Raw genomic sequence first — 20,937 nt, 5'->3', positions numbered from 1 at the left:
TGCTTGACCTAACATCGCCATGTACCGCACGGACTGACCCACCGATTGCAGGGACCAGATCTCCTCGCGCTTCAACATTGCTGTCCATGTCGAGGACCAGAATGGATTTCAATCTCAAAATTTCCTTCCGTTGAGTCCATTGCTCTCGAATCCGTGTGCGACGCGTGACCGACTTTTTATACTACCCTTTGCAGCGTAGTGTCAACCTGCACAGCCTGGCTGTTCTCCGTCAAGTCCACATCGACCGCAAAATTCTGGCATCAGCCATGTAAATCACCTCACAGTTGCCGGTACAATGTCACAACAGCGATCTGTTGGCCTAGACCTGTTATTGGGTTCCTAAACATGGAGAAGACTACTGGTGGTTATCCCACCGCTAGTACGCAAGAACCTATTCGGAAACCCTTCTGCCTTCATACTGTCAGGGCTGGCCTACTGCTGAGAATATCGACTCGTCATATGGGCGTACCCGTAGATCGAGCAAGCGGCGATATTATTTGGTGCCACAGCAACGAAAGTTCGTCTTGTCAATTGCACCAGCTGAAATCTCTGCAGCAGCCGATCCGGGGACAGCAACATGATAGTTGCCTATATTGAGCAAACAATTCATTGGCAGAACAACTGCGAGACCAGATGGTATAAGCTAAGGATTCCTGTCAGTCGTCCAAACGCTGTTGGATTGATTTCAGTCCCCTGACACTATCCAGTTTTGCCAGCCAGCCCACAACCGCGCTACTCGACGTCTGGCCCGGTTCAGTATCTCGTATCCCAAATTACCCCTGCCTGTTGCAGGACTCTTCACTTTCTCACCGTCTGCTTGGCTGTGTGGAGTGCCCGAAATGGCGTCTGCGTCACTCGTCCAGTCTGGGGTTAGCTTGGTCTAGAAGCCTTCCAGAAGGACGTCTGAGCCCTTGCCCCGTGATCCACCATCCCAGCCTCATGGTTAGGCACTGTCAACTGATCGTCACCTGCCAGCCAGTAGCAGTCCGTCCACCAGTTGAACCTAGCAGTCCACAAGCCTCTTATTGCGCCAGCATACCGACCCCGGCAATCTTCATGCACATGCACCCCCTTCTCTGACCCTTCGAGAACTTTCACGAGCAGCCATGGCGTATTTTGTGGCTGACGAAAAGTCGCTCCGAAGCGAACGCCTACTAACATCGGTTTACTACTCAACAATCGGCGTCTATCAAGATGGATGCAGCCAGCACCTTGTCCGTCTGCGACACGTTGCTAAAATAGCGACGTGAGCGTATCAGCTACTTCCCTAGCCAGCGCATTCACAGTCCCCACACTCGCGCCTTCTCACCATCTGCTAGAAGATACTCTTGGCAGCTTTGCGTTTGGTCCTTAGTTGGTCATCACAATCCTCTCCGTCCGGATTGCAACCCGTCAACTACCGATGTTCTTTAGATTGGCTTCTGCATCATCTACTTTGTGGTAGGTAATAGTGCCTTGCGGGCTACGATTACGATTACCCTCGATTGGCTTTTTTTTTGGCGGTTGGCCTTGGTGTCAAGTCTTTTCAGGCCCTATTATACCCCTGCTCATGGCGAGCTCTAGTGAACAGCAGTGCCAACCTTTGACTACCTACACCCACTGTAGGTAGTTTCAGGTCATAGCTTTGGTCTACGCCACACTGCTGCGATGGGACACGGGACGGGATGGCTGAACCCACCTGCTTTCTCCCATTACAACCATACTGGCACCAAATTGACAAGAAGCGCTCCATTTGCCTGCTGTCAGTCAGTGCAGGTTGACACGCTCGGTAGTAAGACAACCTTTTCCAGTGGTTTGTGAAGACTCCTGAACTGTGCCGTCCGAGGATCTCGCAATCGCCGACGGTCAGATTGTGGCAATGCATAGTCTCGGCGGTCGTGTGAGACATGTCCATTCAATACTGGCTGTTCCAGGTGAAGTCAGCGAGCTTCCAGCCTGATTCTGGCCCTCGTGCTCCACTGATTCCATGTGTTTTCAATTTGAGTCCGCGAGGACTCTTGCCTGTCTGTCATACATTGGCGCCGCCAAGTTAACTAGACACGCAACTCTTGATAAGCTTGATGTTCGGTGCACGCGCGCCACTACATGAGGGGCGATGGTATTACGGTTCTGGCCGCTTGTGGTCCGGCAGCCCTCACATGCGATCTGTTGCTCCAAGCGCACAATTTCGGGGGTTGGGCCAGGATTCCGGCCGTTTGTTGTCTGCGATCGCTTGCGCGGACCGCATAACTCGCCGATGGCGCTGAGAGCCGAGAATCCCAATTCGCTGCCCCCCCCCCCCTCTGGTCCAATTGCTTTCGACTTGGCGAATCCGCCTTGTCCGCGAACTGGCCCGTGAGCCTACACTCTGGCGTTATCTAGCCCGATTTGTTTTTAAAGGCTGCCGGCTACCGGGTAATTGATCTACCGTCTTCGAAATCATGACGATTCGTCACTCGAAATGTTGACACGAAACCCGCCAAGCCGCGGGCTTGAAAACGAGCCTTCACCATAATCATGTCCACATCCTTGGGTCAATAAGGTCGTTCACCGCCTAAGCCGACGGCATGAAAAACAGCAGCGGGAACCCAACTCAAGTTCAACAGCCTCGCGCCCCATTATCTCTTCCCCTCCGGTTTTGCATCACTCGATGCTATAAGCGTCAACTTCTCGGCGTGACAGCATGTGGATCTGCCACCGGAACCTTTAGCGTCCGGGCTCGTCTCGGTCAAGATTCTGACAACCCGAATATTCGGCCTGCAAACTGGTGCATTCACTGTGGTGCGAAAGCTTGTTGGTAGTCCCGCATCTCACACAGCGACGTAGCTAACAAAAAAGTCTACTATAATACAACTGTACACGAGAGTGGCGCACTGCCTAGTTGGGAGCCAGACACGCCAGTTTGCCAACAGATATTCAACAACTCCACTCACATTTTTGGCCTGACAGATCTTTGTTTCACTCTCCCTCGTGGCTGCTGAGTCGGACGACAACTAGACGAGCAGGCTGAAAACGAGGGACGGCAAGATGACATCCGTTGACACGAAACAATAGTTGGCATCCATTGATACATCCCAGTACCTGCATATCGCCTTCGAAGTTAAAAAGAGTCCATACGCGCGGTGGAGCACAATAGCTCTGTCAGCGTTTCAACGTCCGTTTCGTTTGCCTTTAGGCCGACACCTACGCTATTATGGAGTTGGGACTGATTGTTTGCACTCCCACTCACAAAGGGAGATTGCTAAAAGGTTCCCCACCGCAAAAAACTATCGTTTGACTCGTTGTCTCAAAGTGTTGAACGATGCCGCAATTCTCTAGCCAAGCGAGATGTCTACTAGTCAACGTTGATGTTCAGCCACAGTTCGGGGTCCATTCTTGGGTGTACCGGCAACTGTGATGTACACAGCACAGCCTTGCACACTAAGGTTACCTTACCAAGAAAGAATTTGGGAAAAATATACGGTTACCTCAACGATACTGTATTTGGGAAATATATATGCCACTAGACGGCAGTAGCCGGACTGAGTCGTCAGCAGCATTGCAAAACTGAGGCTAGTTGCAATACAGTGCATAAACAATTCAACCCACCATCGCGGATAACTCCCCAGACCAGCAGCGACACGAGGACATATACGGCGTGAAGAAACGTGAAACAATTAGAAGGCAACCAGTTAGCCTGGTTGCAATCGCAGTGGCAGTGTTTCTCGGGGCACCCTGAAGAAGTCTACCAAGGCGGCGTCGAGGAATTCAAACCGGGCCGAGCTTGGCAACCGTCCCAAACCCGACGAATCTCCATTTTGAAACCTGCAGTCTTCCTATGTCTATCTCGGTGGAGAAAACGACGTGAGGGAATACGTACGCGATTGCGGTGACATGCTTACGGCACGGCTTGGTCCATGGCGACTTGAACGACAGCTAGTGAGGATTGTAAAGGAAGGGCAAAACTACTACGCAGTACTTTTACTACGCTTGCAGCGCACGAAATCTTGCCTCGAGAGAGAGTATTGCTGCCTGGGATAAGTTTTTAACTCCAGGATGGAGCTCACTACAAAGGAAGAATTTTTGATCGCCTTGTCCAGGACCAACTTGTTTCCATTCGACAACTTCGTTGTGAATCTGTACACACGAAGGAGTTGATATTCCTAGTCAGTATACCACGCAAGAGTATACGAGTCTACCTACCGTAAGCCATCATCGGTTAAAATGTAGGCAACGTGGCGCGCAACGCGAGGCGAATGATCAGCGGCTTTACCTTGGTTACACGCTTTTTGAGGACAACCACTTGAAGCCAGTGCCGGTGAGCTCCGTGGCAGCGCAACGCTAGAGATTGCTTTTCATCACTCTTTCACCACCATGCAACGCCCCCTACTACTGACGGCAGTTGTGGTTTTGTCTGGAGTGATGTGAAGTAATTTCTGGAATGTTCAAAGTACCTTAGGGTAGGTCAACGTCCTCAACAGTTGAAAGGTTCCAGGGTAACTATAACAAGCATATAAACACGACAATGCACCTTGTACTGTCTCGGCAAAGCTTGAGATCCTGGTAGAATACTTGAGGAAGGGATGTGGTGTGACTGACCTCCACGATATGCCGGACGTGCTTCACACACGGCCCAGCTGCGCGGAGATGATGCCAAACCCGGTTCGATGGCATTGAATCTATTTACCGATACTGAGTGCCTCACAGCCCCTTGACAGGGATGACGAGAAAAGCACCCGACTGGCATCATCTTTCTGCGAGGCTGTCCTTGAAAGTTTATTTGGCGCCGGAAAGCAGCCGGCGAGAACACGTTGAGAGTTGCAACCTGCAGACTGACCAGCACGAGTGATGCAACGCACTTCGACCTTTGCAGTGTTTTTGACAGGGCGACAGCGCCGAAGCGAGACAGGGATTCTATCTGACGGAATACTCTGCGAAATCCGACGGACGCTGTATTTTTGTTTACATGCGAACCCAAGAGCGAACATCCCGGCGCGCGTCCACCAAGCCCTGCCTTGATTCGCGACTAGCGTCCCTTTTTTTTCAGTTTGAAAAACCAGGATAGGCATCGTTCCGCGAATCACTGACCTAGGATCTACGACTGGGCTTACGGGTGGCATCCGTAGCTGCGAACTCGACCGCCGGACGGGGCAGGCAAAGAAAGGGGCGCAGGGGTGCTTCCCGGATATTCTTGTCTTCGAGTGGCCTCTCTTACGTCGAAAGTGATTATTTCTGCCAATGCTACATTTTCTCTAGAAGAGGGATGTTGGTGGTATTGAACTCAGGGGGCTGCAATCAATTCAACAGCATTTGACGACGACCGACAGGAATCCTCTGTACAGTGCCGTTCCGCGGCTGCGAGGCAGGGTTGGCAGTACATTCTCACCATATCGGGACGGCTCATTCCAGCGGCATGCACCTTGCGGCACTTGGCATACATGAACGACTGCCAGTCAAATCGATCGTATTGTCAAAACTTTGAAGGGAGAGGGTGAGAGGCGGAGGCCGGGGGAGGACCTGCTCGTTTCACGATCTGCAATGCATCGACAGGGATTATTTTGGTAAAAGAGTGGTCTCTGGTGGCGAGCGTCGTCTGCAATCGTCATGTACGTCGTGCATCGCATCGCATTAACCCAGGGCGTGGCGCAACATCCCCCAAGCTGTGACTGAACTGAACGCCAGACGCCACATGGCGAGTTTTCGTTCTCGCTCAGTCGTTGGTTTTAGAGGGGATCGTCGGATCCTCTGGGACTGGGATAGAGATACTAAACCTAGATTCCAATGAACGAACGATGACGAAGTACATTCGAGGTCGGTGAGGGGGACGATGCCGAGTCTGTGGTGCCGTTGCTGTTTCACCCCGGGAGAGCGGGTGTTGCCGTCGGTATCTGGCCTGTTGCGCGGCATATTCTAGAGGCACAATGATCCGACATACTCAGTGCCAAGGGCGGGAGACAGCCCCAGCTATGTTGCCATGAGCTGAAGAGGAAGCAGTGTCCCCAGAGAACTATGGGTACAAAGTGGCTACCAGGACAATATCGTCACTTGCATTTTATCTAGACCTCTCGGATCCCGCTCTCATTCGCTGCTTCACCCCGCAGCCGATTATCCGTTTCAACGTCTGTGCCGTGCGGCAGTGTCGTATCGTGTTGCCATGTTGTGGAGGTGGACGAGGCTGGGAACCGACTTGGTAGGAAGACAAGGGGCACCCTTGCTGCAGGTGCTGAATGAAAAGGCCCGTTATTTTGACGGGAAAATAACCATGCATGCTTTGAATCATACTTTGGTTCTCGCCGGGGTGAGAAGAGTCGTGGTGGTGTCTTGATCATATGGAGAGCACTAGACTGTATCAGTATACACGCAGCAAGAATACTACATGTCGAAAGGAAAATAAAAAGGGACGTGAATAGTCAGGGGAAACAAGCAGAAACTACCCGGTGTTGCAGGGAGCGAAAGGACCATTTTTTGTTTAGAGACGTATGCAGCGCATCAGGCACGGGGGGGCCTCGGAATACCAGCCCGCGTCCGGAACTCGTTTTGACAGGCAGGGAAGGGAGTAGGCATCACAAGAAACGAAACGCACCAAAGGGGAGGGGGAGGGGGGTAACTGGCAAGCTGCAAAACGCACGACATGTCCGCGGTGCAGCCGACTTTTACACCCTCACGCATATCCCCTGCTTGAACTCTCTCTCTCTATGCATTTAGAGCTTTGTGTGTGCTTGGGGAGTTGATCTGCGTGCCGAATTGTTGCGAGGTGTAGTACGGCAAAAACAATGTGGTATATACGTTTTTTCTTTTGCCATTATATGATTTGAGACGGGCCTCGTGACATGCCCATTACAACTGCGAGCAATAACAAAGCCATGACATCCATGCTCACGTAAAGGCACAGCGCACTTTCTTAGCAACGGCCTCGCATGGTCGTCCCCTTGCGAAACAAAGTGCCCCAACCTCTTCCCTCTCCTGAACAAGCTCCCAATGGGCGGGCGGCCTGCCGACCCGCGGGACTGGTTGCTTTTCGCGGCGGCGGGAATCCCCTCCCCCCATCTCACCAGCGCGGCTCGTGCCTCTCCACCGCAGCCGGCGTGCCGACAACGTGGCTGTCCCCAAACGGATCGTCATCCTCGTCCTCGTCTTCGGACGCGCTCTCCAAGTCATCGCCCGGCGCGACCACGGTCGGTCGGCGCGGCGCCTTGGGCGAGATGGCCGGCGGCCGTGGTGGTGGTGGTGTGCGCGCCGTGGTGGCGTCGGGCTTGTTGACGGTGAGCCGGTCCACGGCGGCGGGCAGGTCGTGGGTGGCCGGGTCGTTGCCTTTGTGTCCGCTGACCACTGTGTAGTTACCATGTTAGACTGTGACGAGGGGGAGACGGGCAATGGAGAGAGAAGCGGGGAGGGGAGGGGGAAATAACTTACTGTGGTAGAGATGCGCCTGCTCGGCAATCTCGTCGTCCGAGTCGCTGTCGGCGTCAATGGAGTGGTCGAGCTGCTCAAACGTCATGAGCGCGTGCACGAGCATATCGTTGGCGGCTAGCAGGGACTTGAGCAGCGCTTCGTGTCCGACGACGTTTGGAATCTATAACATTCGACAGGTCAACCGTCGTTAGCATCTTTTTTTCCCACTTGCCCGTCCCTCCCAAATCCATGTATATATATAAACGTACATAACGCAACACGCGCCGCCGCAGCTGCTTGCACGCCTCGAAGCGCTGCACAGTCGCCTGGTTGGCCGAGACGCGCTCGCGCTCGCGGTCCACGCTCTGCAGGCCCTGGAGCAGCTCGGCGCTCGCCAGCGAGGCGTCGGCGATGACGGCGTAGATTTGCTCCTTTTCGGCTTCGAGGTTGAACCGGCGGCCGCCCCGCTTGCCGCTGCTGCTTTTTTTCCTGCCCGCTGTCGAGTCTTTGCTGCTGCGGGAGGAGGAGAAGAAGCCGCCGCCGCCGCCGAGAGAGGCGGTCCGGGCGTGCTTGTGGGAGGAGGATTCGCTGGGGGAGGATGCGGCAGCGGCGGCGGCGGCGCGGCGGGTGGCTTCCTCTTCTTCGTCGTCTCCAAAGGGATTCGCCTCGGTTTCGCGGATGACCTTGGACTGTTCCTGCGTGACGGGTACTTTTCGTCTCGGTGTTTCCTATTCGTTTCCACCCGGGGGTTTTTCGTCAGCCTCGTACTCTCTCGCCAGAACCACCACCACTTGTTTTGTTGGATCTTTTTTTTTACCTTGTGCAGCCGCGCGATCTTCTCCATGCCGGGCGTGCCCGCGTAGCGGCGCCACTGCGCAAACAGCTCCCGGCACTTGTCGCGGACGGCAGCCTGGTCGTCCGTCGTCGTCGCCGGGGCGCCGCACACGCGCAGGCGCTCCAGCAGCGGCTCGTCCGCAAACGAGCGCTGGAAGCGCGGCCCCGCGTTCTCCATCAGCCCGTCGAGCAGCGCCAGCGCGCGCAGCTGCCGGTGCGGGCTGCCGTACTTGAGCTTCTTGCGGATCGCGCGCGCCGCCTCGGTCGGGCCCCCGGGTTGCAGCGAAATGGCCTCGATCAGCTCGACGATGCCCGAGAGGTCGTCCTCGGCGAAGTCTTCCGTCGTCAGGTTCTCAATCGTGGCTGTCACGGCCGAATAGGGTTTCTTCTGGGTTCAGGTTGTCAAAAGAGTGATTGGTCTTGGTCGCGCGCGCGCTGCGCCAAGGGGGGGGACAAACGTACTGTTTGGAACATGGTTGTGGCTGACTTTATTGCTTCGCTGAAGGATGGGGTTTTGGGTGGGAGGAAGGAACCAGCTCTCAGCTCGTGGGAGAGCGTCGGTGGTTGTAATGGGCAAAGAGAGAGAGAGACCCTCCGAAGCTGTCACGAGCTCGAGACGCCGGTACCACCCCGCGTTCCCGCTTGTGCCCCGCCAATTGGAAGGGGGTGGGGGCTCATCCCGTCGCTTGTGAAGACGGCAACGGGTTTCAGAAAACGAGCGCAAACACGTGTTTTAAAAAAAATTAAATTTGACAAGCTTGTTATAAGGGCAACTAGAAACATATTTGGGCAAATTACACACATTGTCAACGGGCCGCTGAAGTCCCGTCCCGGAGGAGACGCCGGTTCAGTGACAGATCGCGAGGACAAAGAAGAAGAATGCGGAACATGTATTCCTGACCCTTCAAGTAGAAATAGCCCAAATGTACGCCTTGTCAAACAAAATCAAACAATGCTAGCCTGCGCCTCTATGCGTGCTGACATCTGAGTCGCACACCCCAATGCCTGGTAGAAAACAAATCCCAAATCCCAAAAAGTACAAAGATAAGATATAAACAGTGGCGAAATAAGGACAGCGGCAGTATGTGCAAAATCACCCCAAGGTCTTGTAAATACATTTATGCCTCTGGGTTGATGCATGCTAGAGCAACGGCGGCTCCAATCAGCGAGCTCTCCTTGGCGATGACGAGCTCGATGCTTCGAGTCTTGGCGTATCCCTTGCTCTGCAGCAGTTCGGTAATGTACCGCTGGCAGCTCTCGAGATAGCCGGGAAAGTTTTCAATGACACTCCCGTTGAACGAGACCGTCGTCTTCTCCAGCTCAATGTCCTCTTCGACCCGCTTGCGCAGAGGAGAGTCTGCCGGGAGCGTCTTGACCAGGTCTCTCTCGCCCTCGAGACGAGCGTCCCAGAGCGTGTAAAGGCAGGTGGCAACAAGAGCGCTGGAGCGAACAGAGACGAAAGTAGCGAGCGCCTTAATGGCAGCCATGTCAGCTGTGGTGGGGATGTGCGTGGAGGGGTGACGTTCGGAAAAGAGCTTAATGGCTTCAGTGAGCTCTGATGTCGAATCACTATACTGTGGTTAGCATCAGAAAACATAAGAGAATATGACTTGACATACCTTCCAATCATGGAAATGGTATCGGTTCCGAGGGTGTAATTCGTGGTAAGTGACTCGGGAAGTACGCCTCCAAGAAGACCGGCCGACGCAACCGCCTCAACAATGGCGATGCGGACAATCTCGCCAAGATACATGCCGCTGACCAGGTACTCGAGAGGCTGAAACTCGGGCCTGGCGTGATCCTTGAGAAGAAGCTCGTCCCACCGAGTCAAAGGAAGGATATCCGTGCCAAACATGCCCAGCTCAGTGTTGACAATGACGTGGCTGGCCTCGTCAAACCAGCCGGCCGGCCGGACGCCAAACTTGGCACGGCCGAGTGTGGAAACGGGCATGTAGGCGGCAATATTGACGCCAGTACCGAGAATGAGACCGAATCGAGTTGAAGGGTGAGAGTAGGCGCGCGAGAGCAGGCATGCGCTCGAGTCATTGACAATGACCTGGAGTTCAACGTTGAGTCCCTCGTTCTCACTCGCCTTTTTGATGATGTCGCCCAAATCCTGTCCCAAAAGACCAACGTCGGCGAGGAACCCTTTGCCCATTCTGCCAAACTTGCCACCACCGAGCGACGTTTGTCTGTACAAGATTAGCATTGGACATGACGAGCCGGGTACGGCGGCTAAGACTTACTCAATGGGAAAACTCCAGGCCAGAGCCACAGGGATGGGCTTATCCGTGACTTTGTCCTGCTTCAAGCTAGACGACAAAGTTTCCTTTATCCTAGCGGCCATCCAGTTGAAAAAGGCCATTCCCTCAAGGTTCTTGATATCTCGGGTAATTCGAAAGACCTGCATGCTGACAATATCACAGTCACTGCCGGCACCGGAAGCGCTGCGGCCTGAGAGCTTTACCAGGGCAACACGGAGGGTCGAGCCACCGACATCGAGGGCAAGATATTGGCCATGCTCTTGACCAGTTGGTAGTTGGTGGCTGTAAGAGGGCAGCATGGACTCGCCGTCGGCTTGGAAGTTGTCGAAGAATTGTTTGCGTAGGTCACCAGAAAGTTTGACAAGGCCATCGCCACTAACGGGGCCGAGTAGAGAGGCTTCAGCGTCCTTGAGAAAGTCCTGGAGACTCTTTTGTGGCGCAACATCATGATTGGAGTCCGAGGGGTGCATCCAATAGGCGATGATGGCCTGGATCAGAGACTTGCCACGAAGCAAGCTCTTGACGATGGCGGCGAAGAAGGTCTTCCTGAAGTTGGCCATTGCAGAAACGAGCGGCTGCATACCATGTAATGAGAAGGGGTCCAGGTCGGGAGGGCGGGTCTCCGGGGAAGCAAGAGTTATATAGATGAAGCTGCGATCAAGCTAGCGTGTAAGTGGATAGATGGAACGATGCTGGATGCGTTTAGACGGCTCGAGACATGTGGTGGTAACGTCAAGGTGAGCTAGTTTGGCGCAGCGGGTGAGGCGTGTGCTAGGTGACGGCGAAGTAGCAAGCAGGCAGGTGAGCGCGGTGGGAGGTGAGAGCAAGGTTCCAGATGATACCGAGTATGCTGGTTGCCGACTAGACCGGGTTGCAATCTAAGTAGACTGTCGTTGACGGAGAGATGGAAATATCAAAAGGACCTAATGGAGGAGGGCCAGCAGAGTGTGTTGTTGCGTTGCGTAAGGAGGTGGTAGTAGAAGAAGAGGAAGTGGTGCCGGCGGCATGGGATTTTAGGCAACCAAAGAAACGGGCCGCCGTTTTTTCGAGGTTGCAAGGGACTCTGACCCGGGACGGAAAGGCTTGGATGGCGAGGGGAGCAAAAGCCGGAACAAGGTTGGTACCTAGCGAGGAAGAGAGGTGCCCGGTGGCAGGTGAGAAGGGAAAGAGAAAGGGCCCTTCTTTGCAGTTTAGCGGAACTAGTTGGGGTCGGCAAACCAACGTCGCAGAGGCGATTGCAATGCGGAGCCCCGAGTCGTACAGGCGTGGACAATGGTCGGAGAGAGGGCTGCACCTTGTGTGTGTGCGTATCGGTATCCCTGGTCCGTCGTGGGGAAGGGGAGTGGCCCTGGTGTGCGGCGTCCACGGGCGTGGCACGAGTTTCCTGGAGACTGTGGGAGAGACCGAGGCGGAAAGGGTAAGAGAAGAAGTGGTGGCGTATCCGGAGAGAGTTGGTGAGAGTAAGACGTGATGCCGGCGATGACTTGTTGTTCTGGGGGCGTGTTTGCACGGGGGTGCGTGAGGAGGAAGCTGGTGTGCAACGCTCAAAAGGAACAATTCAAGAAGGATTGTTTTGATTTTGTGCTCGCGTGTATCCGTACAGTGTACTGGTACTGTTAATATGGGCGCGGCGCTAGCGAGTTGGTTGGTTGGCAAGAGGCTCGTATTTGCGTAGGATCATGAAAGAGCTGGCTTGTAGTGTGCAGTGTGTAGTGGTGGTGATGTGCAGTTAGGGTGGTGATGGGTTTGGTTGGTGGCTTGGTTGTGTGGGCAGCGGCGACATCCGCCACAGACCAGCAGCCACAGGACCAATTTCCCGACTGCTCGCGTCTCACTGCTTCGCCAGTGGACCAGGGAGGGGGGGGGACGGGTCTTTCAGACGCCCAGAGCGAGTGTTGATGGACTCCGCATTGCAAGGATTTTTTTCTTTCTTTTACGGGTAAGTGGATGGTGGAAAAAGAGAGACATGAAAGAAGGGACAGGCAAAAGCTGGGGGTTTGCTGGAGGAAGTAACGTTGCGGTGGGTGAAGACGTGGGGTTTTACACAAGGCGGCCGGGGTACCTGTTTCTGCCTGTCAGTCTTGGATTTCAGCGCCTGGGGGAAATGGCCATGCGGCGCTAGGCGAGGCGGAGTCGCACGTTTAGTAGGGCACCTGAAAGAGGCTGGTATAACGTTTGTCCAACCCACTGTAGACAACGTGGTTGCCTGATGACATATCCCCTGGTTACCCTGTAATCTGTAATCTGTAATCTGTAATCTGCACACTTGTCTTGTTAAAAACAACCAACCACCAACCAGGCAACACCACATCTCTGCAGCCCCCAAAAACAGCAGCCCCAGCAGCCCCAGCAGCCCTGCCACCGCATCCTCCCCTCCACAATTCGTCAACGCCAATCCCGATGCTACTTTGCCATGATACAACCCAGCATCTCCCCACGCCCCAGTTCCTCTCCAGCGGGAGCCGCGCATCATATGTAGGCATCCAGCCGGGAGCCTTCCATTCGGTGTTATTTTGGGGCCTAAACTGTTTTTTTTTTCTGTCAACTGATGTTTGGGATGCCCTCGTGGGCTAGTTACCTTGACTAGCGCATCATCTGATATTGCACGCAAAATTCAAGCACAAAAATAAGAAACCCCCTCCCAGAATACTACGTGGGGGCCGCCGTGGCTTTTCCCCAAGCTGGTTTCACCTCATCTTCTTCGTGTCATTATTATAACAAACACTCACCAAACCAGTGTGGCGGTCCGCGTCTCTTGACTGGACGGAAAAACTTGTGTTACTTCTTCAACGAACCCCCCCCTGTATGTAGTAGACGGCTGCTATCGCCCCCCCCTGCGGCGCCATCACCGTTTCCATCTCGTGTCATCTTGACCAGATGGCGGCTGCCATCTTGCTTGGCGCCACTAGGCTGCCTGCAACCGGCCCTGTCATGGCTGTGTCCTGTCATGACTGCGTCCTGTCATTACAAACATGTCCTCTCGCGAGTTGGCAGGACACGAGTAATCAAACTCGACAGAAAATAGCTCTGAGAAAATATCACGCATTTTTAACGTATCATGTATTTGACTATGCAGTCCTCCATTCATACCAAGGCGCAACTCTACTCTGCGCTCTGAATCTAATCTGTACAACTTGACTACGGATAATAGCGACGCAACTACGTGTCTAGCTGCACCACCGACATGGGGCTCAGCTGCTTTTGCTTCTATTTTGGGCATATTTGTCGGATCTTTTGCAGCGTATATTAATTGCATGTCCTCCTGGCTCAGCTAAATTATTTCTTCGCTTATTTCATGCATGACTGCGCCGAGAGTTGACATGTTGCTTCCGATATAAACCATGTGCTTCCACGACACGAGCTGTTTCGTCTCAAAGTTTTTTACTCGCCTAATCGCTTCAAGGAGTCATGGTTACCACGACATGACCAAACGGCTTGTTTTCGTCTCGGCGCAATCTCCAACTCCTGCATCTAGACTAGGATCTACGCCCGTCGCATGTCACCGAGATTGCCACCATGCTCACCTCGACGGCCCGCCTTTGAAGAAAAAAAAAACACCTCGTCCATTCCATCTGGATGTGCCGATGCGGAAGAGGCATCTCGGTCAAGCTCGCTGTTTTCGTTGCAGGCTGGCCGAGGTTGTATCGGGATCGACCCCAGTCTATTGCAACCATGGGGTAGCTCAACGTGCCTTTGTTTCCCTCAATTTCTTCTGCCGTCCCTCGTTTGAAGTTAGAAGCTTATCGGGCATATGGACAAGGCTGACATTCTCTTCATGTCCACTTGGGCTACAGTTCTGTCAAACAACTGGCCCGAGGATGCTCCCCAGAAACAATGCACCGTTTGCGCCATCAAAGAGCCGCCATCACCTGCATGTTCGTTCCTAGTCGTTCCTAGTTTGCGCCCGCGTCGTTCGACCGCGACAATGCCGTCGGGTGCTTGCTGGCCACGGGGCAACCCCAATTGCCCAATAAGCGAGCCAAGCCGCCCACCCTCTCTCCTCCCCAGCCCAAGCCCCCAGGGCAACGTTCTGATCCGGGAGCGCGCGGCCAGGGAGCCAGGGTCGGCGGAAAAGGGCGGAGCAACTCATTCTCACCCAGCACCAGAGTTCCAAGAGTTCCGTACGGTGACGTTCCATCCCCCACACTCCCATGTCCGGCGAAAAAGAGTGGGTCCCAGCCGGAGGTGGCATGTCAGTGGAGTCGAGTTGCCCGCCGCCGCGCACTCCGGGCGGGTGCAAGACCGAGTGTGTGGTGTTGCTGCGCCCGGGAATCTGAGGGTTCCTCTCGCTGTTTTACAGCAAATCCGTCAACTGATGCGCTTTATTTTTTTATTTTTATTTTTTATTTTTTACGTGGACCAAAGGCCCCGAGCCAGCCCACCAACTGCAACCCCCCGGCGGCGCCACTTTGCTCGTCCTCGTGGCTCGCCTACTGTTAAGCATACCTAGGTACTAGGTAATAAAGTTGTCAGCTCATTAGAGGTGTTATTTTCGGCCGCCGTTGCAGTTAGCTCCAGTACTACAGACGCTATTTTCCAGCGGTTGTCCCAGCTTGTACACTCCGCACCGAGCTCCAACTGCTACATTGCCCAGAGTTGCAACTCTGTCAGGCAAACCCGTCTCCAACTCACACCAACTAGTCGCTCCTTCTCCAACTTCCAACCCTTTCCCTTTTTCTTTTTTTCCCCCTCCTCTGTGCACCGCGGTTTTTGGAAACAGTACCCATATCAAGTCCTGTGACTACTTCTTCCTCCTTTGCTCTTTTCTCGGTGCTTTTGCGCAGTTCTCTGCCCCTTCGACCTTCAGCCAACCTAACCACCACAGATCACCACTGCACCCCACTACAGCACAGCGCGACGTCATCATGAGACTGATCATCCGCGACGACGCTGCGGCCACCAGCAACTATGTGGCCAACTACATTATTGACCGCATCAACGCCTACAAGCCCACGGCCCAGAATCCCTTTGTTCTCGGCCTGCCAACCGGCTCCAGCCCTCTGGGCGTTTACAAAGTCCTCGTCCAAAAGTACAAGGCTGGCGAGGTAGGTTGTTTGCTGGCAAAGCTTTCCACACACCGAGGCTTCGCGACACCTTCAACCCACAGTTTTCAATCTCTAACAAGTATACTCCTACCCCCAGATCTCGTTTGACAATGTCGTCACCTTCAACATGGACGAGTACGTCGGCATCCCGCGCGACCACCCCGAGTCGTACCACTCCTTCATGTGGAACAACTTCTTCTCCCACGTCAACGTTCACCCCAGCAACGTCCACATCCTCAACGGCAACGCCCCCAGCCTCGAGGCCGAGTGCGTCGCCTACGAGGACGCCATCAAGCGCGTCGGCGGCATCGACCTCTTCCTCGCCGGCATCGGCGAGGACGGCCACATTGCCTTCAACGAGCCCGGTTCCAGTCTCGCCAGCCGCACCCGCGTCAAGACGCTCGCCTACGACACCATCCTCGCCAACTCGCGCTTCTTTGGCAACGACGTGGACAAGGTGCCCCGAATGGCCTTGACGGTTGGCGTCCAGACTGTCCTCGAGGCCCGCGAGGTCGTCGTCATCATCCTCGGCCAGCGCAAGGCCCTCGCGCTTCAGCGATGTATCGAGCAGGGCGTCAACCACATGTGGACGCTCTCCAGTCTTCAGCTGCACCCGCACCCCATGATTGTCGCTGATGAGGACGCCACCCTCGAGCTCCAGGTCAAGACTGTCAAGGTAGACCCAACTCCTTGCCAACTCGCTTACACTTGTCCGAACCTGCTGCTAACATGCCACAACAGTACTTCAAGAGCATCGAAAAGGTTGCCAAGGAGGCCGGTTTCCAGCAGATCCTCCCCTCCAAGGTCCGCACCGGCAACGGCCCGATCCCCGAGACGCGCATCGACACCGTCTCCTCCCCGACTATTCTTGCGCCCCAGCCCACCACCTCGCAGTTGCTCCGCGCTACCCCGGCTACCGAGTACCCCGTCCGCTCCGTGTCCCCGGAGCTAATCCCGGACCGCATGGCCTCCCGCATTCCGGAGCCGGCCCTCAACCAAAGACTGACCCCCAACCCCGACCAGCAGGCCGCCAAGCAGGCCAACGCAGTCTCCGCCTGAACTCGCGCTGACAGGCGGTCGTGGATCAGTTCTCACGACATGATGAGAAAGATTTGATTATGGATTTTGTTCTTGCCTGTAGACTAAACCAAAAAAATAGGTTACCGTCCTTGATGGTGTAAATTTCTTCTTGGGTTACTTTTGCGCCTTCCGAGTCTAGAACGTTTTGAAATGCCTTGATAGTATTACAAAAATATACTTATGATACCACGTTTACCACGTTTTAAATTGTCTCACCTCACATGTACTCACTCCTGATGCCAAGGTGCCGGACGATGCCGGGTTGACTTACTTGTCTACCAGCACGTCCCTTGCATCCCGATGCTACCATCCAGAAAACGCCTTTGAAATGCATACCTGTTCAGCACAACTTTAATTCCTTATGCACAGATCGTGTCGCTTGTCCTCTCCATCTCTTTTCCATAGCCCGACTTTTATTCCATCATTTTCGTTGCCGTTGTCGTCGTCCTTCTTTTCCGCTGCAATGCAAGGCCATGCGATATTGCATGATTGGGCGGCTGAGAGAGAGAGAGAGAGAGGCTACGTTACGTGCGACGCGGAACCAGGGGCGGCGGGCGGCGGGGAGGGGGGCGGTCCGTGGCCGTAGAAAATGTTCCCGGGGAAAAAAAAAAACAATTTCATGCTCTTATCAAAGTTTCCCTCTGTCTCACCGCGAGTCACCGTCATGCAAAAGGAATGCTTTGCTTTTTTCTGTCTCTTTTCTTCTCCGCAAGACTGGAGAGGCGTGATCCATCATTACCCATGGGGCCACGGGGGAAATTTGACTTTGATGTGTGTTTTTTTTATCAACTTTTGGTCCCCGAGGGCCCTACCCCCTCCCAAAGGGGTCTGCCTTACATAAAACGAGTAGCACGGTTGGCACGGTTGGCACAGCTGACACCGCGGGGAAAGACGTATGCCTTGGCTCTCTGGATGACCGTACGACGGAGGGCCGCGGAAGGCCGCCCAGGGATGAACCGACTTTGGAATCGTACATACCTATATCGGAGACACGAGTCGTGTATATACCAAGCACGGGCTCCTTGTTACTCTCAGTTCCAACTTGGACATTGCAACTCCACTATGACAGTCTCGCTGACATGCATCTCCATCGACAGACCTGCTTGATTGCGGTGAAATAATGTATATATTCCTTTCCTGATACGCAAACAAGGCCGTCAATATATGACCAGTGGCCGACCACTCCCGCTATACCAAAGCCCAACCAAAGAAGAAAAATATGGTGTTGTATGTACAATTCTGCTGATATATTGGGCCCGCCGCCCCCAAACACTTGACCGAATTTGGCGATAAGACATGACGCTGCTGAGAAAGAGAAAGAAGGGAAATCAACAACAACAGATGGCCCTTGGGTATAAAAGCGGGAAAAGAAGTAAGCAGCAACTCATCATCCAACAATGGTTGGCATGCTCATTCGAGAACGAGGACATTGCAGCAGCCGCAGACCCACCACGCGTTGGGAGTGATGTCACTGCGTATTGCGGCCAAATACTGCCTCCTCGGCTGCGATGTGGTATTGATACAGGGGTCGTCATCGATGCATAATCATCTCGTTTTGTTGGCAGAGTGCGCGTTCATCTCAATCTGCCAAAAAGTATCGCTTCGCTTTACCGCGCTTGGCCTCGAAAATTTCGATGGGCTCATATGTGTGGTGCACTACGTGGGGTCTGTACACGGCGTCTACTGGCGGCATCCTATCATCTGGTCAGCAAGCGCGAACGGACAATGAAATGCAGGACAAAACGCACCAATCGTCTACACTGAGCGGAAAGTACTCGTATAACGGGTCCGCCTCCTCTGTTGGGCTGCTGGCGGCGTGTTGTCCGACCGCTGGGTGCGATTTACCGAGCTTCGGGCTCTGCAGCTCGGCGCTTGACCGGTTGGGACTTCTTTCGTCCTCGGAGAGGGACAGGTTGATGGGCGCGCCGGCCTCGCGCGGCCGCGACATGGAGCCGCGGTGGCCGGACGCTGTTCGTGGCGCATCAGGGTTCCATGGTGGTACTGGTGGCTTGCTTACGGTTGGCGACAGAGCCATTCGTTTCGCCGGGTGAGGACTTTCCCTTGGCTGGGCCACGGGCTGGGAAGTTGCCCAATCGTTGGGGTTCTATCTCAGGTTAGCAACTGTGCAAAGATGAGCAGCTTCATGTGGTGGGCCTTACTGCTATTACAGGTCCGGGCATGGACTGGTATCTCTGCATGGCGGCCTGGAGGTGCTCCCTTTCGACTTTCAGTGCGTTTCCATCGGAGCTGGATGTGTTCTTCCTTTCCAGTCTCTTGTCTCCGGACAGAGGCACGTCTTTTCTACTGTCAAAATTTCTAGGACTACGGCCGCGGACGATGACGGGTCCAGACTGGATTTCGGCAATCTTGATGGTTTCTCCATTCTTAGTCTTGCCGAGGAGACTGATCTGGACGACATAATGTTGCTGCAAGCCCTTTCTGCGCCCGTTGTTGGCGGTTGCATGTTTGAACTGGAGTCTCTTCCACGAGACAGGAATGGACACACGGTTGGCATCCAACTCTTGGCCGGCGGACAAGTCTATGTTGACGTTGGGTGGGGCAGTGGCGATTTTGCTGTCCTCGCCAGCCTGCGGATTAGAGCTCTTCCATGGAATGGATATAATTTCCGTGCCTTTGCCTTCGATCGATTCAATGGCATTGATGGAGGCGAAGAGCTCGACTAGAGGGACTTGACGGCCTTGCTCATCGATGATGTGAGAAATGGCGCGGGATAGGGTAATCTGGCCGGCGCATTGCCAGAGGTTGCGGCGGTAGCAGGTCAACTCGAGCGGGCGGCCAGTGGTTTCACCGCCAAAGACATCCTCAGCTACGAAGAACATGCCGTAGAGCTCGGCGGCCATGGTCGTGTCGGCGAATTGTCCAGAGTCGTCGACAATTGTGGTGCTCATGACAGGGTCGGAGAAGCCGAGGAGTTTATTGTCAAGGTCCTGCGGGGAAGCGTCCTCGTTGAGGATATCCTGATGGGGGGTGGGCTCATACTGGCGGGTTGAGTAAGAAAAGGGATCCTCGAACGTCGTCGCAAAGTTGTCAAAGTCATAAGAAGGTGTGAAGGGCAGCGTGGGAAGGGGGCCGGTATCACTGTTTGAGAGGTGAGCACTGAGGTAGTCATTGGTCACGGGATGGTGCCGACTGCTGGCGGGCACAGCGTGGTTGCAGGGCCAGGCTGGCGGCAAGGGACGGGACGAGGCAGAGGCAGGTGAACGTACATGAGGGCTTCGTCGAAGCCGCTGAGGTCCTGGTCAAAAGCGTCCATGGTCATGGACTGGCGGGCGTGGTTCATGGCGATTGTGTCGTTTTGTGCCGGGGTGGCATTCATTACCGGCATCGAGTTGAAGGCAGCCATGGCATCGTCGAAGGTCGCCACGGTCAGCAGCACATCGGACAGTCTGACTGTCCGTCTAGCGCAGATGTGAGGCGATGTCTAGTGGTCGCGGCGACGAGAGGCAACAGCCTAGTCGGGCCGATTGGTGGCACTGAGGGTATTACGCGTGCTGGTAATTGAGGCGCGTGGGAGTGAGGTCGAGGACAGGATCGGGCGGGGAAGGGAAGGGCGGCAGACGACAGCTTCTGCGACTTTGAGGCCGGCGCGTTAGGTGATGATGGGTTGTTGAAGATGGATGTCTCGGCCAGTAGTGGGAATGGTCGAGCGAGGTTAGTTAGTCGATACCTGGTGCTCCGTAGGTGACAAGGTACCAAGGATCGGCTCGGTGGTGGTGCGATGCCGCCAGTGTTGCGAGACAGGCTAGAGTGTGGAGGAGATGCTGCAAGGCGGACGACCTGGCGATGGGTAGCTGAGTTGAGTTAGTTAGCACGAGGAGAGAAGAGGGGACAAAAGGCAAAGAGGTCAAGGGTGAAAGAAAAAAAAACAGCAAAGCAGCAGACCACGAGGTTTCGGCAAGGTTGTTGCAGGCTTTAGTTAGCAGCGCCGCCTGCTGCGCGCCCTGGCAAACCACTCCGGCCAGGCCAGCCAACCGTCGACCAGTTTGTGGGGTCAATGAAGTCCAGAAAGCCCCGTAGAAGTCAGGGAACGCCCCACTCGCACCGCCAAAAAAAAGGCCTCTGTCCACTAACCCTCGCTGTAAAAATACAGGATGACAATTGTGATATTTTCCGCGCAGGCCGTGGCGCAGATGGAAGAATCGCGATAAAAACGTGACGAAAGAGAAAGTGAACAAGAAAAAAGCAGGAAAATAGAACAAAGAAAGCCTTTGTTCCTACCGAGCTGCTGTCCCAAGAACATGCAATCATTCAGCGACTAATTTGTAGATAAGCAAGTGTTGTCTCCCAGTGTTGTCTCCCTCCACTTGGCAATCTGGCCGCCTGGGAGTCCGTCTCCAGCCGCC

At 54.5% G+C, this 20,937-nt stretch overlaps 4 protein-coding genes across 4 annotated transcripts; 1 reads left to right on the top strand and 3 right to left on the bottom strand.

Annotated features, from left to right (window-relative positions):
* Window positions 1–7,006: 7,006 nt before the first annotated feature.
* Window positions 7,007–8,658, bottom strand: CCM_04626 (VHS domain protein; the record flags this gene model as incomplete). The annotated part of the gene is made up of 5 exons (XM_006669773.1): window positions 7,007–7,287; window positions 7,372–7,531; window positions 7,620–8,059; window positions 8,119–8,572; window positions 8,647–8,658. The coding sequence occupies 5 exons, from the start codon at window positions 8,656–8,658 to the stop codon at window positions 7,007–7,009; spliced, it is 1,347 nt and encodes a 448-aa protein (XP_006669836.1).
* A 644-nt stretch (window positions 8,659–9,302) lies between these two features.
* On the bottom strand, window positions 9,303–12,664 carry CCM_04625 (hexokinase-1; the record flags this gene model as incomplete). Its single annotated transcript, XM_006669772.1, has 7 exons — window positions 9,303–9,753; window positions 9,804–10,376; window positions 10,431–11,110; window positions 11,517–11,647; window positions 11,710–11,839; window positions 12,243–12,268; window positions 12,637–12,664. 7 exons carry the CDS (start codon window positions 12,662–12,664, stop codon window positions 9,303–9,305), a joined length of 2,019 nt encoding a protein of 672 aa, XP_006669835.1.
* Window positions 12,665–15,313: 2,649 nt separating this feature from the next.
* On the top strand, window positions 15,314–16,552 carry CCM_04624 (glucosamine-6-phosphate deaminase; the record flags this gene model as incomplete). The annotated part of the gene is made up of 3 exons (XM_006669771.1): window positions 15,314–15,493; window positions 15,591–16,169; window positions 16,235–16,552. 3 exons carry the CDS (start codon window positions 15,314–15,316, stop codon window positions 16,550–16,552), a joined length of 1,077 nt encoding a protein of 358 aa, XP_006669834.1.
* A 1,600-nt stretch (window positions 16,553–18,152) lies between these two features.
* On the bottom strand, window positions 18,153–19,937 carry CCM_04623 (acid phosphatase (PhoG); the record flags this gene model as incomplete). The annotated part of the gene is made up of 4 exons (XM_006669770.1): window positions 18,153–18,267; window positions 18,322–18,677; window positions 18,733–19,723; window positions 19,801–19,937. The coding sequence occupies 4 exons, from the start codon at window positions 19,935–19,937 to the stop codon at window positions 18,153–18,155; spliced, it is 1,599 nt and encodes a 532-aa protein (XP_006669833.1).
* Window positions 19,938–20,937: the final 1,000 nt, after the last annotated feature.

This window comes from Cordyceps militaris (genome assembly GCF_000225605.1).
Source record: "Cordyceps militaris CM01 unplaced genomic scaffold CCM_S00003, whole genome shotgun sequence".
Lineage (NCBI taxonomy): Eukaryota > Fungi > Ascomycota > Sordariomycetes > Hypocreales > Cordycipitaceae > Cordyceps > Cordyceps militaris.
The sequence above is the reverse complement of the archived record's forward strand: the minus strand, read 5'-3'. Positions and strand labels throughout refer to the sequence as shown.